Below are 16,646 nucleotides of genomic sequence, written 5' to 3' on the forward strand. Positions count from 1 at the left end.
CCCTCCTATCCAAACCCACAACATTAACATCCATTTTGTTGACTTTTTTCGCACATCTTATAGTGTAGCTGTTGTCACTACAAACATTTAACTGTCTCATTGACAATCTTCCACTTCGTCAAGCCCTCCAGCCCATACTAATAGGTATAACAAATAACTATATATTCTAATATGAATGAACTATAAGTCCATTGTGATCTCACGTGTCCCTTCAGGGAGTCTCTGTAAGATTCTGCCAACACGCAGTGTTGTCCGCCCTCATCCAGAATCGGCTTCCTGCTCCTCCGGTCCCATGGGTCTGGACGCCGATTTCCCTAGCTTCTGTCTGGACCCTCTTCCTCTGATCGAAGCTGTGGATCTTTGGGAAAGTGGGAGGACCATTTCCGAATATAATGGATAAGACTCCAGTGCCTCCCTCGCCTCTCCTGGAGAATGAAAGGTGTCGATTGTCCCATCCTGGCGAAAAATCCGCAGCGTTGCAGGGTATAATAAAGCAAACTTGACTTTATTTCTTGCCAATGAGGAACAAATCTGGGTGAACTCCCTCCTGCGCTTCGCCACATCAGCGGAATAATCGCTGAACAATAAGATTTTGCTGCCCCGAACTATTAGGGGTTGTGCGCTGCACCTGAATTTTGCTAGTATGGCTTCCTTTTCAGCATAGTTCAGGTATTTCACTATTGCGGCTCTAGGCCGTGCGTTATTGGAGCGCCCTCCCGCCGACACCGGCGGTCCCAGGCGGTGCGCCCTCTCCACTGTGCATGTGCCTCTCAGCCCCAGAGCTTGCGGTATCTCTACCTCGCAAATGTCCGCCAACTGGTTCGGGGGGATCGATTCTGGCAGTCCGATTATTCTTAAGTTGCTTTTTCTGGAGCGATTCTCCAAGTCGTCGATCTTCTCCTTCAGATACTGGTTATTGCGTAGGAGGTCGCTGATGTTGCTTTGAGCCTTTTCCAGCTCTTCCTCAACCAGCATCACCCTCTGCTGCACATCGGTGATCTGGGAGGTATGTTGTGCCACTTCAGATTGCAGCTGCTGTAAGGCCGTTGAAACTGTGGCCTCCAGCGAAGCTTTTATATCCGGAGCCAGGAATTTGGCCACTTCTATGGCCATCGTTTTACACAAAGCCGTTAACTCCTCTTTCGGGTTGGGACCGCAGTCCACCTCCTCGTCTTCTGAGCCTGAGGCCTTAGTGCTCCTCTGCGTTGACTGAGAGGTCGAGCGGGTAAGCCTGTGATGTTTCTCGGCTACCGACGCCATCTTGCCCCTGGTTTTCAGCTCCTCTCCTGTCGGGAGTGATGTCTGGAACTCCTTCTGAGAACCGCCTCTGACCACGAATTTTTCCATGGGTGGCCCCCTGCTCTCTTAGGGGGGTCTGAGGGTACTTTGCAGTCCCGATGAGCGGCGGTTCCACGAATTTCGGGCCGGTCGAGCGGAGCGCCTCTCACTAGCGGCTATCCATGCGCGCGCCGGAATGGAAGTCTTCTCCCCAACCTGTACTCTATTGTGGAAAAGTAAGTCATGGCATGTCTGGCACACAGTGTTGGGGCAAGGGTCCATCTGACCACTGATACCTGGTCTGAAAAGCACGGTCAGGGCAGGTATATCACGTACACTGCGCATTGGGTAAACCTGTTGACGGCTGCCAAGCATGGAATGCGTGGCTCTGCAGAGGAGTTGGTGACACCGCCACGACTTGCAGGCAGGCCTGCTGCCACCTCCTCTACTCCCTCTACTCCATCCTCTTCGCTAACCTTCTCGGCTGAGTCCTCTTCTGCTGCTGCGTCTTGCTCCACATCAACTGCACCCCCCCAGCTCCCCAGGGGCTATTCCACATCCCGTATACGACAGTGTCATGCTCTTTTGGGGTTGACTTGCCTGAAAGCAGAGAGTCACACCGGACCAGCACTCCTGCCCGCCCTGAACGCACAGGTGGATCAGTGACTGACCCCACACCAACTGGAGATCGGCAAAAGTGGTGTGTGACAACGGAAGCAATTTGTTGGCGGCATTGAATTTGGGCAAGTTGACACATGTGCCGTGCATGGCACATGTGTTGAATCTGATCGTACAACGCTTTGTGCATAAGTACCCAGGCTTACAGGATGTCCTCAAGCAGGCCAGGAAGGTGTGTGGCCATTACAGGCGTTCCTACACGGCCATGGCGCACTTATCAGATATTCAGCGGCGAAACAACATGCCAGTGAGGCGCTTGATTTGCGACAGCCCGACACGTTGGAATTCAACACTTCTACTGTTCGACCGCCTGCTCCAACAAGAAAAAGTCGTCAACGAGTATTTGTATGACCGGGGTGCTAGGACAGCCTCTGCAGAGCTGGGTATTTTTTTGCCACGTTACTGGACGCTCATGCGCAATGCCTGTAGGCTCATGCGTCCTTTTGAGGAGGTGACAAACCTAGTCAACCGCACCGAAGGCACCATCAGCGACATCATCCCATTTGTTTTCTTCCTGGAGCGTTCCCTGCGAAGAGTGCTGGATCAGGCCGTAGATGAACGTGAACAGGAAGAGTTGTGGTCACCATCACCACCAGAAACAGCCTTATCATCATCGCTTGCTGGACCTGCGGCAACGCTGGAAGAGGAGTCTGAGGAAGAGGAGTCAGAGAAGGAATGTGGCTTTGAGGAGGAGGAAGACCAACCACAGCAGGCATCCCAGGGTGCTCGTTGTCACCTATCTGGTACCCGTGGTGTTGTATGTGGCTGGGGGGAAAAACAGACCTTCAATGAGATCAGTGAGGATGAGGAACGGGACATGAGTAGCTCGGCATCCAACCTTGTGCAAATGGGGTCTTTCATGCTGTCATGCCTGTTGAGGGACACTCATATAAAAAGCCTGAAGGAGAACGACCTGTACTGGGTGGCCATGCTACTAGATCCCCGGTATAAGCAGAAAGTGGCTGAAATGTTACCGAATTACCGGAAGTCGGAAAGGATGCAGCAGTTCCAAAACAAGTTAAAAAGTATGCTTTACACAGCGTATAAGGGTGATGTCACAGCACAACGGGAATCTAACAGGGGAAGAGGTGAAAGTAATCCTCCTCCTACTACGCCGGCAAGGACAGGACGCTTTACAGACGTGTTGTTGATGGAGGACATGCGGAGCTTTTTAAGTCCTACGCATCGCCACAGCCCTTCGGGGTCCACCCACAGAGAACGACTCGACCGACAGGTAGCAGACTACCTCGCCTTAACTGCAGATATCGACACTCTGAGGAGCGATGAACCCCTTGATTACTGGGTGTGCAGGCTTGACCTGTGGCCTGAGCTATCCCAAATTGCGATAGAACTTCTGGCCTGCCCCGCTTCAAGTGTCCTGTCAGAAAGGACCTTCAGCGCAGCAGGAGGTATTGTCACTGAGAAGAGAAGTCGCCTAGGTCAAAAAAGTCTAGATTACCTCACCTTTATTAAGATGAATGAGGCATGGATCCCGAAGGGACTGACAGTGGGGGATGCATTTGACTAAAAAAGGCCTGATAAGATACCTTGGGCTAAAAACTGTCCACACGCTGCTGTATTTAATCTCTGCATGCCGGATGACTTGCGTGACTTCTCCGCCACCAACTAGGGTTCAAGCGCAATGTTTTAGTGCACCTTCTGCCTGGAAAATATAAATTTTTTCTGGCCGCTGCTACAATACCAAATTTTTCAGGCATGTGTACAGGCCTAATTTTTCTGGCCTCTGGTGCTGCACTGTGGCTGCAAAAACAAAACGGCACATACATGTGTCAATTCCCCTTTATGATCATTACCTTGTTGTGGTGAAGGGGCTTGCGTATCACAATGAAGCGATCACCTCTATGAGTGTGTTGGCAATGTTGGCACATCCAAGATGATAAGGTCGTTGCTTCATTGTGAACAGGCCAAAAGCGATTGGCTGGATAATTTTGCATAGAAAAAACATTAATTTTCTTTGTGATCATCTAAGGTGATCATTAAAGCCTACTAGGCCAACAATGGGCCCACACTGCAGAATCATTGTTTTCTGGGTCACTTAACTGTCACTGAACTACCTCAGCACAACCATAGACTTTGAAAAACCGTCATCGCCTGCAATCTCCCAAACGTGAGCACGAGCACAGTCATCAATACACCAAGATTGACGCATAGAGGAATAAAATTTATGTCATGAGTGTGTCAACTATTGAACACTCTTTGCGGTTGTCTAAAATCAATTCGATACACGTCCCCTGATAGGGGACGTAACAGGGATTAAACTGATAAGAATAGTACTACTTAACACACCACTCATATAGGGTGGCACAGAACATTGCACGGCGCACGCGCAGTGCCCCAAATTGGAAGTAAGAGGACCGACCAACCATCTTTTTCCATCTCCCGGTTCCTAAAATCTATTCCATACACCGGCCCCTGATAAGGGACGTAACAGGGATTAAACTGATAGGAATAGTACTACTTAACACACCACTCATATAGGGTGGTACAGTACATTGCACGGTGCACGCGCAGTGCCCCAAATTGGAAGTAAGAGGACCGACCAACCATCTTTTTCCATCTCCCGGTTCCCAAAATCTATTCCATACACCGGCCCATGATAGGGGACAAAACAGAGATTAAACTGGTAAGAACATTTTTTTTTTTTATTAAAAAAATCTGAGGACAGCCTCTGCGGAGCTGGGTATTTTTTGGCCACGTTACTGAACGCTCATGCACAATGGCTGTAGGCTCATGCGTCCTTTTGCGGAGGTGACACACCTAGTCAGTCAAACCCAAGGCAACATCATCGACCTCATCCCATATTCGTTTTTTCTGGAGCGTGCCCTGCGAAGAGTGCTGGATCAGGCCGTAGATGAGCATGAAGAGGAAGAGTTGTGGTCACCATCACCACCAGAAGCAGCCTTGTCGTCGTTGATTGCTGGACCTGCGGCAACGCAGAGAGAGGAGTCTGAAGAAGAGGAGTCAGAGGAGGAAGGTGGCTTTGAGGAGGTGGAAGATCAACCACAGCAGGCATCCCAGGCGGCTTGTTGTCACCTTTCGGGGACCCTTGGTGTTGTACGTGGCTGGGTGGAGGAAGAGACCTTCAATGACGTCAGTGAGGACAAGGAACGGGACATGGCTAGCTTGGTATCCAACCTTGTGCAAATGGGGAGTTTGCGGTTGTGCAAATGGACTGTTTGCGGTGCGTTAAACGGGGAGTTTGGTCTGTCACTGTGAAGAGGGCGTAACCCTTACACTACCTGATCGATACAACATCATACCTGATGTTTTAAAGCACGTTATTCCAAACAATTTAGGAATGTTAGGTGATTTATGCCCTTTATGGATTAAAACCCGACTCTGCGTCAACTACGTAATTTTCCATGGGAGTTTTGCCATGGATCCCCCTCCGGCATGCCACAGTCCAGGTGTTAGTCCTCTTGAAACAACTTTTCCATCACTATTGTGGCCAGAAAGAGTCCCTGTGGGTTTTAAAATTCGCCTGCCTATTGAAGTCTATGGCGGTTCGCCCATTCGCTAACATTTGTGTTCGCTGTTCGCGAACTGAAAATTTTATGTTCGCGACATCTCTATTGGCACGTGGCCATAAAAACAGAATGCACCACTAGCGCCAGGCATAGTTGCTGTGTTCAGACATGGTTAGGACAAGCCAAGACCAAGGTGGTCAGCAATGCCTGCTCTCCATTATGAACCATCATCCAGTCAGGGCTGCAAGCTCGGATACTGCCATTTCCCCTGATCTAGCTTGATAGAGAGACAGATTTATATTGACGACACCCGGGACCCCCTGCAAATCAGCTGTTTCAGAACACACTGGCCTTCTCGCAGCTCTCCAAGCACAGCGCTATACATTGTATAGTGGCTGTGCTTGTTATAGCAGCTCAGTCCAATTCACTTAAATCGGGCTGAGTTGCTCCTAGGCCATGTGACCAATGAAAGTGACATCACATGTCTTAGACCTAGATTAAGCTGCAAGAAGGTCACGGCACTACTGCAAGCGTGGATGCCTTCTTAAACAGCTGATCGGCGGGGATCCTAGGTGTCAGACTCCCACTGATTAGATACAGATGATCTATCTAGAGGATGGGTTATCAATAGAAAAGTCTCAGAAAACCCCTTTAAATGCAGGGCATGGAGCATGACATGGTGTTAGGTCTGGGAAACACATCCCTTTCATGGCTGCATTTCCCGGACCGAACACTGCTCCTCTGATCGAACTCACAGCATCATAATGACTTATGTATGACGAATTCCTGCTTGACTGCGGGTCCGCTGTACTGTACTTGTTTTGCAAAACTACAACTCCCAACATGCCCTGATAGCTATAGGCTGTCCGGGCATGCTGGGAGTTGTAGTTTTGCAATGGCTGGAGGGCATTACTGATGTAGAACACAGGAGCAGTTTTAGCTTGAGTGTTCTGAAAGTTCAACCCCCCTAAAATATGTCTCTTATGGTATAAAAAGAACGACATATTCTATTGTCAGCGTAAAAATGTCTTTTCATACTGGATCAACTGGTATCTTTTCAGGTTAAGCAGCTTTTCATGTACCCGTACTGGACATGAAAAATGTATGAGTTACATTCCACATAAAGTGTTACCCATCACCTGTACTAATCACATAAGAAGAGAATGTAGACGCATGAGAGCAGAGTACATAATGGAACGAGAAACTCCACCTGCACAAGAAACCAGCCAGTTTGTGACTTTTTAAACACCACTGCACCTAACGTTAGGGAGGGGGCTGATGCGGACGGGGCCATGCACTATCATTTACTCCAGTTTACTGGTGCAAGTGGCAACTGAAATCAACGCCAGCTACAAGTTTCATTTTGGTAGAATCTGAATTTTTTCAGATTCGTCTGGGTAGGATCAGATGGAGATTTGCATTTGTTTTTCCCAGAAACCCAGCAGAGTGTTGTCTGGCCAATAAGACTCCTCACACCAGGTGCTACTGTGCTCTCCATAAGGAGAAATAGTACCTGCCAGATCCTGACCAAGGCCTCTCAGCAAGCTAATCCAGTTCTCTAGCTTATTCATGAGCTCCCGCTAAACCTGCTGAATAAGCCAGACTCTTCTCTGGCAGTACATGACACTTCTATGAAATTTGCTGCAAGGGTTAAATAATATGTTTTCTGCAACCTCCTAACTTTAGCGGGCGAGTGATAGACAACTGAAATCAACATCTGTGTGACAACTTTCTGCTGCCTTCTGTGAGGACAAAGATGTTGAGAGATTCCCTTTAAATATGTCAATTCCTGGAGAACAAGACAGCCACTAGGGGTCGCAATCTGAAGACAGATATATACAGTTCAATATTAGCTGCATAAATCAGTTCTCAGGTTGGGTTTGCTCTGTGCCAGGGCTGTGGAGTCGGTAGATAAATGGTCCGACTCAGACTCCTCAGTTTTTGGTACTTCCGACTCCGACTCCCCGACTCCTCTGTATTTAATATGTAAATGTATTTTATACATTCCTTAAAGGAAAGAAAGGCAACATACATGTCATTACCACAGAACTACTGGCTAGGAAGCCGCTGCCTTCTCCTTTGTGTGCTGATCTTCTGCTGAAGATCGGGCAGTGGGAGGATCCAGGAAGGGGCAGGGGAAGGGGCATTTATTGTAAAACCTGATTTCCCTAGTAGAATCCCATAGTCATGTTTAAAGTTTAAGCTAACAATCTGAGTTTACAAGTTTTTATAGCCTTAGCTGAATGACAGCAGTTTTTCAAATGGTTTACAGCTTCAGTCTTGAGCTATTGACTATCCATTCCCGTCACTTATACAAGTGTCTAGTCCTGCAAAAAACATATTTACTTAATCAGTTGTCAGTGAGAGGCTAGGTTAACCATGGGCGTTGCATTCCCTGTAACAGCGGAACACAACACAATGGAAAGTATAAGTATTGCCGCTCCTTAACTGTGCGTTGCGTGCCATATAGTGAAGCATATGAAAAGCATGCTTCTTCATGGTCACTTAACGTGACGCGTGTTCGTTTTGCGGTAACGTGACGCACTGCATGCATTGGCCTTTATTCTTACAGTAGAGAAGTACCGTATTTTTCGCAAAAGTGGGGGAAAAATAGCAGTGCGTCTTATGGGGCGAATGCTGCGACCGTCCGGTGAATAGGCTGAGAGGGAGGAGGGGCTGGGGGCCGGCATCTGTTTCTGAAATGGCAGCGGGGTCCGGTGCAGTCACTGTATTCTACTACACCGGGCCCCGCTCGCTGTAGTATACGGTAATCATATCTAACTTGTGGGTATTGTTAAAGTATTCCAATCATCTTAAATCTGTACTACTTACTACTAACTTATTGGCAGTCAGGAGGCCGGGTGGGCGCTCGTAGCGTAGCTCACTACGTCACGCGCCTGCTCCGCCCACTTTATGAATGAAGCAGGCACCGGGCCCCGCTGCCATTACAGAAACAGATGCCGGCCCCCATTCACTACACAGGGACACTGTTATAGGGGGGATCTGCGGATGACACATAAGATAAGATGCTATATATATGTGTCATCCACAGATGCCCCCACAATGATCCCCCATAACAGTGCCACCCACAGATGCCCCCATAACTGTGCCACCCACAGATGCCCCCATAACAGTGCCACCCACAGAGGCCCCCATAACAGTGCCACCCACATATGCCCCCATAACTGTGCCACCCACAGATGCCCCCATAACTGTGCCACCCACAGATGCCCCCATAACTGTGCCACCCACAGATGCCCCCATAACTGTGCCACCCACAGATGCCCCCATAACTGTGCCACCCACAGATGCCCCCATAACTGTGCCACCCACATATGCCTCCATAACAGTGCCACCCACAGAGGCCCCCATAACAGTGCCACCCACATATGCCCCCATAACAGTGCCACCCACAGATGCCCCCATAACAGTGCCACCCACAGATGCGCCCATAACAGTGCCACCCACAGATGCCCCCATAACAGTGCCACCCACAGATGCCCCCATAACCGTGCCACCCACAGATGCCCCCATACCCGTGCCACCCACAGATGCCCCCATACCAGTGCCACCCACAGATGCCCCCATACCAGTGCCACCCACAGATGCCCCCATACCAGTGCCACCCACAGATGCCCCCATAACAGTGCCACCCACAGATGCCCCCATAACAGTGCCACCCACAGATGCCCCCATAACAGTGCCACCCACAGATGCCCCCATAACAGTGCCACCCACAGATGCCCCCATAACAGTGCCACCCACAGATGCCCCCATAACAGTGCCACCCACAGATGCCCCCATAACAGTGCCATCCACAGATGCCCCCAAAACAGTGCCATCCACAGATGCCCCCATAACAGTGCCATCCACAGACCACGATTAGTTCAAAACCCACCAAAAGCACATCTTTTGGTTCAAAATATTTTTTTTCTTATTTTCCTCCTCAAAAACCTAGGTGCGTCTTATGGGCAGGTGCATCTTTTATAGGGCGAAAAATACGGTAATTAATTATAACTTTTTGTGAATTGGGACATTTAAACTTGCTTATTTTTTTTTTTTCAATTTAAATCCAGACAGATGCAAGCTCTGCATTAGGGTCAAATCACTCATGTTGGAAGGATTTCTCTATGTATACCTGAGATGGATACCTCCAGTGTACGCCTAAGTATAGACATAGTGATTCAACCATCGCATACAGCTGAGTGTGGTTTACAGTTATAATAGGATTGTTTAATTCTCATTACTGCACTGCCCTTTATAATACAGCGGATCTGTGCCTCCTCGGGCAGCAGTGCCAGGGTTTGACTACAGCCTCCTGCTATGACGTTCAAGTTACCTACAGAATAGGAGGATATAATATTTAGTGTCACACTGTAATGAATTAGTCATGTTCTGCATGTAAAGCTTTCCTGGTGTGAAAAATAGTCCGATGATGTGTCATAAGAGAGCAGCTGTGACACTGCCCCATTACAACAATGCCGATCCCTAAACAATCACTTTTTGTTTGCTTTTCAGATTCTCATTATGATTCTATTGTCCTTGAAGGACAACGTGACAAATTCTGAAAGGTGCATGATGCAACAATAGCACCTGACACAGCGATGAAAGCCTGAGCACAGAAAGAGCGGCTCAATACACACCTTCAGTCCCACGTTCTTCCCAAAGGTCACGTCTCCTGACACTGTGAGATGATCCAGCTCCAGCATATCTGGTATGTTCTCAAACCTCGTCAAGTAGTCCTGTACCTAAAAATACACAAAGAAGTGAAGTCACTCCATACAAATGTCACAAGACTGGTGGAAAGAATATGTTCATTTCACGGCGAAAAGCATGGTTACAATGGAAGGGAAAGATTAGCCCTCATGGGATACAAGTGACAACCTGACCCATGTAATGAAGGAAGGGCGTTGGCTGATATAGAAAGACACTGATGGCTGAAAGCTGCCCACAGACATTGTTGTCCTGCTGATCTAATGTTTATGAGGCCAGACCGGCTCGGCAGGAGCATCATGAACCGGACAAGTAGGATTTTACCTTATTGTTTCACCTGAAATATGAGATGGCAGAATTGTCAGCTGCTGATCTCTCTTAAAGACTATGGACACCTTCGGGGATTTTTTTTTTTTATGATGGTATTTTACTCACGTCAGGCTACAAATCATTTTTTCAGTTGGTCTTTATTGAAAATGTTCAGCCATTTTTTAGATACAAGGTTTAAAAACAAACAAACAATTTGTTAGCAGAGTAGCACTTCTCAATCCCCTCAGCTGGCGGCTCATGTGGAGTCTTATTTCTGATCTTCTGACCTCATAAATACTCATTATAGCTAAACTCTTATTAAACTGATAAAAATGACAGTTTATGAATTGACCTGAAGGTGTCCACAGTTTTTAAGGCCCCATACACATTAGTGTATAGTCGGCCAACCCTGCTGAGATTGACAAGTTCAGCTGACACTCTAATGTGTATGGGGAGCTCCCGACTCTACCCCGATTGGCCCAACAGCTTTTGAATGTGTATGTCCAGCTTTACTTATTGAAATAAGCCTAAGAGTTCATGCACACAAAACATATTTTTTGTCCACATCTGATCCGCACTTTTTGCGGGTCGGATGCGGACCCTTTCACTTCAATGGGGCCAAAAAAGATTTGGACGCAATACCGCGCTGTCCACATATGTTTGTCTGTTCTGTGGCACCCACAAAAATATAGAACATGTCCTAGAACGGGACTGTTCTATTATGGGCTGGATGTTCCGTTCCACAAAATCCAGAACGCACACGGCAGGTATCCATCTTTTGCGGATCTGCAATTTGTGGACTGCAAAAATGGCTACGGCCGTGTGCATGAGCCCTTATGCTGTACATTGAACATATCAATGCGCACTGGGACAGCCAAGTCCCATATGTGTCATAGACAGCCGAAAGCAGATCTAAAACAAAATAGGGCTGGCATTCACACCTAGTATTTTTGCAGTTTTCTGCAGCAGACGCTGTAAGTCTGTGGGGATTGATCTAATGCAGTATAAACATGCAGGGCTTTTTTAGTGCCGGTTTTTTTTTTAGGGTCAATGGGCACATTTTTTAAACCCCAGCATGTTCTGGAGTTTTTGCACCATAGACAACCAATGTTTGTTTGTTTTTTGTTTTATAGATATCTAAATTTAAAGTGACATCAGAGGGGGTACATGGCTTCCTGTTTAAAAATACAAGGTTTGCAAAACATTACACAAAAAAAACCTGCATGTACTAAAACATTACCTAAAAAAAAAAAAGGAACAAAAACACCCCAAACACGACCATAAAAACACAACATAAAAGACTTTAGACTAAAAAAAACAATACAATACAATAATCTGGGATAAGTCAGCTTAATTTACCGGTTCAAATGTGTGTCAATAACCTAGGCTTCATAGTCATTCCTATGTGTGAACCTCATTTAGTATTTGCCTCAAAGAAGTAAAATGTATAAAACAAACGTCCCCCGTGATATATACTGATAACATGTCACATTGCGTAAATCATGTATTTCTTTAGCCCTTCATCAAGAATTAGAAGTTTGGTGGCTGGACCTGGCCAACCCCCATCTGCACTTAGGCTACATTCAAACGACTGTAGTCTCGGTCCACATCTTTTGCGGGTCAGATGTGGACCCATTCATTTCAATGGAAAAGATGCGGACAGCACTCCGCATCTATATGTTTGTTCCATGGCCCTGCAGAAAAGATAGAACATGTCTTATTCTTGTCCGTTTTACGGTCAAGAAAAAGCATTGTTACAATGAGTCGGCAAAAAAAACAAAAAAACAACAGATGAAACACAAAAAGCACACAGATATCATCCGTATTTTTTTGTGGACCGATTAATGCAGACAGTCGTGTGAATGCACCCTTAATGTAGCACTTAAATGCATCTATAAGATGTCTATGGACAGGTACGCCATAAAACACTCAGCACTGCTGCTTGAAGGACAGACACTATGTAATGCCTCATTCACATGTCAGTGTTCGGTCAGTGATTTCCATCAGTGATTGTGAGGCAAAGCCAGGATTGGAGCCTATAAAGACATAAGGTATAAGGGAAAGATCTGCCTCTGTTCTGTGTTTAGAGGCGCACCTGGTTTTGATGGAAATCAGTGACCGACGTGTGAATGAGGCATGACATGGCAGCTTAGTTTTGCAAGGAAACAACAAATTGTCCTCAAAACCGTTTACACGAGTGTGCAAACGTAACATACACGGTGGAAAATGGTGCATTTCTAATGCCATAAGGTCGAGTTCCTTGCTTACCTTGGTGAATGAGCTTCCCAGTTTGACGAGGGGCACGGTGGGGAATTCCCTCTTCTCGCTCATGGTCAGTGAACCAGCATTAAGGCTGTACAGGTTGGACATGACCAGAAGCAGATCAGATGTGGTTTTCACAGGCAGGAAACGGCTTCGAGGAACATTGATGCCCAACGAATTCTCAAAACTCTTAATAGCAGCTCCCACAGCGGTCTCCAGCTGGATGACATTCAAACCTCCATCCAGGGTCTGTAAGGACAATGGCACCAGATGATTATTCCATACACACAACGCTCTCAGGACTGCACCACACCAGCATTGAAATGGCTGATTATTTCTAATAAAGCATCCAAAGTTTACCTTGGGATTAACTATGATCTCCATGTCAATGGAGTTGGCTTCTTGTAGTCTCTTGATTGCAGGCAAGGATATCCATAAATTATTTGTGTTGAAGATCTTAAATTTTGACACAGATTTAAACTCGTCCACGTGCGGCTTGGGCACCTGAGCAATTTCCACCAGTCGCAGCTTCCCTTCATACTGAGTGAGCGTACCACCCTAAAGGTGCGTAAAAAAGGAGAACATATGCTTAAGGTCAGTACCGCAATATACAGAGATGATAATAACTCTACAAAAATACTAACTCCATTATCTAATGCAAAAAGAAAGGTAACATCACAGGCAGCACCAATTTACACTAGTGTCCCCATATAACTAATCATATGCCAGCTTTCTGCTGAGGACCAAAACATCTGTCCACAGATGGAGACTTCATCTGTGGTCGTGTTTCGATGAGATGACTTCAGAAAATAGATTTAGCGGTTGTATGTTGTTTTTTTTTTAAACTTTTTGCAGTATCGTCCCATTCAATGTAATGTTATTGTACAGAAACTAACTGGGAGAAGTGCTGAAGGGACAATGGTTGATTTACTTGGGATGGATTGGGACCCAGTGGCTGGACCTCCACTGATCAGTTTTCCTAGCACATATGCCACCAGTCAAGAGTTTTCCGAGATTTATCTTTCCACTGGATAGGTCATCAGTAGCTGATCGGTGGGGGTCCGACACCCAGGACCCCAGCCGATCAGCTGTTTGAGAAGGCAGCGGTGCTCCTTTGACCTTCTCGCAGCACCATACATTGTATAGTGGCTGTGCTTGGTATTGCAGCTCAGCCCCATTCACTTAAATGGTGCTGAGCTGTGCCTAGGCCATGTGATCAACGAATGTGTCGTCACTCGGCCTAGGAAAAGCAAACAGCTGATCCGCGGGGGTCCTGGTGTTGGACACCCACCGATCACATCTCGAAAAAGTCCTTTAAATATGTTGGCAGGGCCCAACTCTCAACACTGCTCTTTACGCGATAACTGCAGCCTTTTTGATCTGCAGAGAACTGTACTTTTACAGTCAGTCCCCCACTGACATAATATTGCTGGTCTAGCCCAGGGTTTCTCAACCTGTGGTATGCATACACCAAGGGGTACATAAGACGGCCATAGCATCCAGCAATAATTTGGATGGCGATACTGGGCGGAGCATGGGAGCTGTTGTCTCCTTGGCCTGAAACTACCCATCATAGAGTACCCCTGCGCCACTATAGGGGACATTTTTACTACTGGGTCACTATAGGGAGGTATTATAACTATTTGGGACATTATGGTGAGTTTATTACTACTGGGGCACAATAGCGGGGTCATTTCTATTGGAGCATTATGGTGAACTTTACTACTACTGGCGAAATTATAAGGGGAATTATTACTAATGTGGGCACTATTGTGGGTTTTATTACTACTGGAGTGGTATAGGGGGAATTATTACTGGGGGACTTTTGGGAACATTATTATTACGGGCACTATGGCAGCATTATTACTACTGGGTGCACTATGGGAGGAATAATTATTGGGCACACTAAGGGGAGCACTTATACCAATGGTGGCACACTAGGGGCACTATTACTGATGAGGGAACTTTGGGAGAGAATTATTAGTATTGGAGGGGGGGGACACTGGCACAAATTTTTGGGGAGCACTATGTTTATGGGACTAATACTGTCAGGGGCACTTTTTGCTAGGCACAACTATTTGTTGAAGTGGGCACTATTTCTGCAGTACTAGTATTTTGTGTTTCTGTTGTAAAGTATTAGGCGGCATCAGGAAGCAGAGTGGGCACAGTATTGGGACGGCAGCAGGTTGATACTGTGGTGCACCAGGATGCAGAGTTTGTGTTGAGAAAGTTGGGAGGATGATGGAAAAGTGAGGAACCCAAGACATCTGCGTAACAAACTCTGCAGAGATGAGATGTGGCTGTAATTCATCATGGTGTACTGGGCCGGATGGAGAAAAGAAAAGGGAATGTCTACAATCAGAGAAGACATGACTGGATTTTAAAAGATATGTAGTGCTGAATAAAATTTAAAAAAAGAATAGCCATCTATCATGGGTCCTAATGTAGTATCTGTCATTTTGACAGGAAGATTAGTGCTGCATGCTATCCTATTCTTTCTATCAAATCTGAAAAAACTGCTGACGGAGGCTCGGAACAGAGCTTATAACAGAGCTGTGAGAATAGCCTTAATTTGATAACATCCATCACTGATCGCTTCCTTGTGGGTACTGTGTTGGAACTTCTTGCCACAGGAAGGTACTTGCCATGAAAGGGTTGAGAAGCCATGCTCTAGCCTAAGGACAAGCCAACAATTCTAAAAGTCTGGATAACCCCTTTAAGGGTTTCCCCAGAAGAACAAGCTATGAGTTTTGTAGTGTGCATAGAATAGTTATAGAGGTTCAGTGGGAAAGTACATACATTTGCGACGGTTCCCATATTATAACGATGTTGGAAATTTCTGGTATGTTCGCTAGTTTTTTACGTTCCCATTTCCTACTCTCTAATCATTATCAAGCTCGATAGCACTTAGCACAAACAGATAAGAAAGTGAAGAGGAACGGCTTGTAATTCAACCCCATGGAACTATAAATCTACCCACAGCTAATATCGCTGAAATGAGAGCACACTGGAACTAATTAGACAGGTAGAAAACCAGCGTCTTAAGGCTGATTAGTGAGCTACATACAGCTACAAAGCCAATTACATTTTATATGACTTATTTATAACGAACACTCGAGAAACCTTCTGCAGCTACATCTAAAGCAAACAGCCAAGTGGGTGATCTGACTGATAAAGTGCTCTGAAGTGCATTCATTATAGCAATATTTATCCTTAAATGACCTGCACAGATATTTTTACAATACTAAACAATTTCCCCATAGAAAATCTTTTGGAGCATAGGATAATTCCGTAGCAATAAATGGATGCATCACTCCATCGGGGAATTTATCAGAGCTGCTGTTATCTATGAACATTGAGATAACACAAAGCAAGAAAGATTATAAAGCATATATGATGAGGTTCTGATCTGGACAAAAAAAAGTAATGCCAAATTGTAAGGCAAGTATAGGGGGTGCTGACACTGCAGTCACACCTGTGCCCTAGAGCCTCAGAGAGCCCAAAAGACACCTTTGAGAATACCACAGGTTATGGGCCTACTGTGCATTATCCATAGACTGCGACATCACTGTGTCTAATATCTCTCAGCCTTACTGCCATGTGTATTACTGCAAAGTTGTGACATAATACACACTGCAATGCTCTACTTATTATACATGTGCTGTGACATTACTATGTGCTTTAGGGTCCATTCACACATCCGTGTGTGTTTTGCGGATCCGCAAAACACGGACAGCGGCAATGTGTGTTCCGCATTTTGCGAACCGCACATTGCCGGCACTAATAGAATATGCCCATTCTTGTCCGCTGTTGCGGACAAGAATAGGACATGTTCTATTTTTTTCAGGATCGGAATTGCGGACCCGGAAGTGCGGGTCTGCAATTCCGGATCGGGGCAGCACGTCGTCGGCCCTATAG

At 46.3% G+C, this 16,646-nt stretch overlaps 1 protein-coding gene across 2 annotated transcripts in view; it reads right to left on the bottom strand.

Annotated features, from left to right (window-relative positions):
* The window catches only part of UGP2 (UDP-glucose pyrophosphorylase 2), a 128,150-nt gene that overhangs the window by 8,068 nt on the left and 103,436 nt on the right, over nt 1-16,646 (bottom strand). For both annotated transcript variants that reach the window (XM_040430128.1, XM_040430127.1), the window contains exons 7-9: nt 13,089-13,286; nt 12,735-12,977; nt 10,088-10,192 (exon numbers count right to left, since the gene is read on the bottom strand). In XM_040430128.1, the coding sequence (XP_040286062.1) occupies nt 10,088-10,192; nt 12,735-12,977; nt 13,089-13,286 (546 nt within the window). The remainder of the gene's footprint in view (nt 1-10,087; nt 10,193-12,734; nt 12,978-13,088; nt 13,287-16,646) is intronic.

The sequence above is a fragment of the Bufo bufo genome, chromosome 4, assembly GCF_905171765.1.
Source record: "Bufo bufo chromosome 4, aBufBuf1.1, whole genome shotgun sequence".
Lineage (NCBI taxonomy): Eukaryota > Metazoa > Chordata > Amphibia > Anura > Bufonidae > Bufo > Bufo bufo.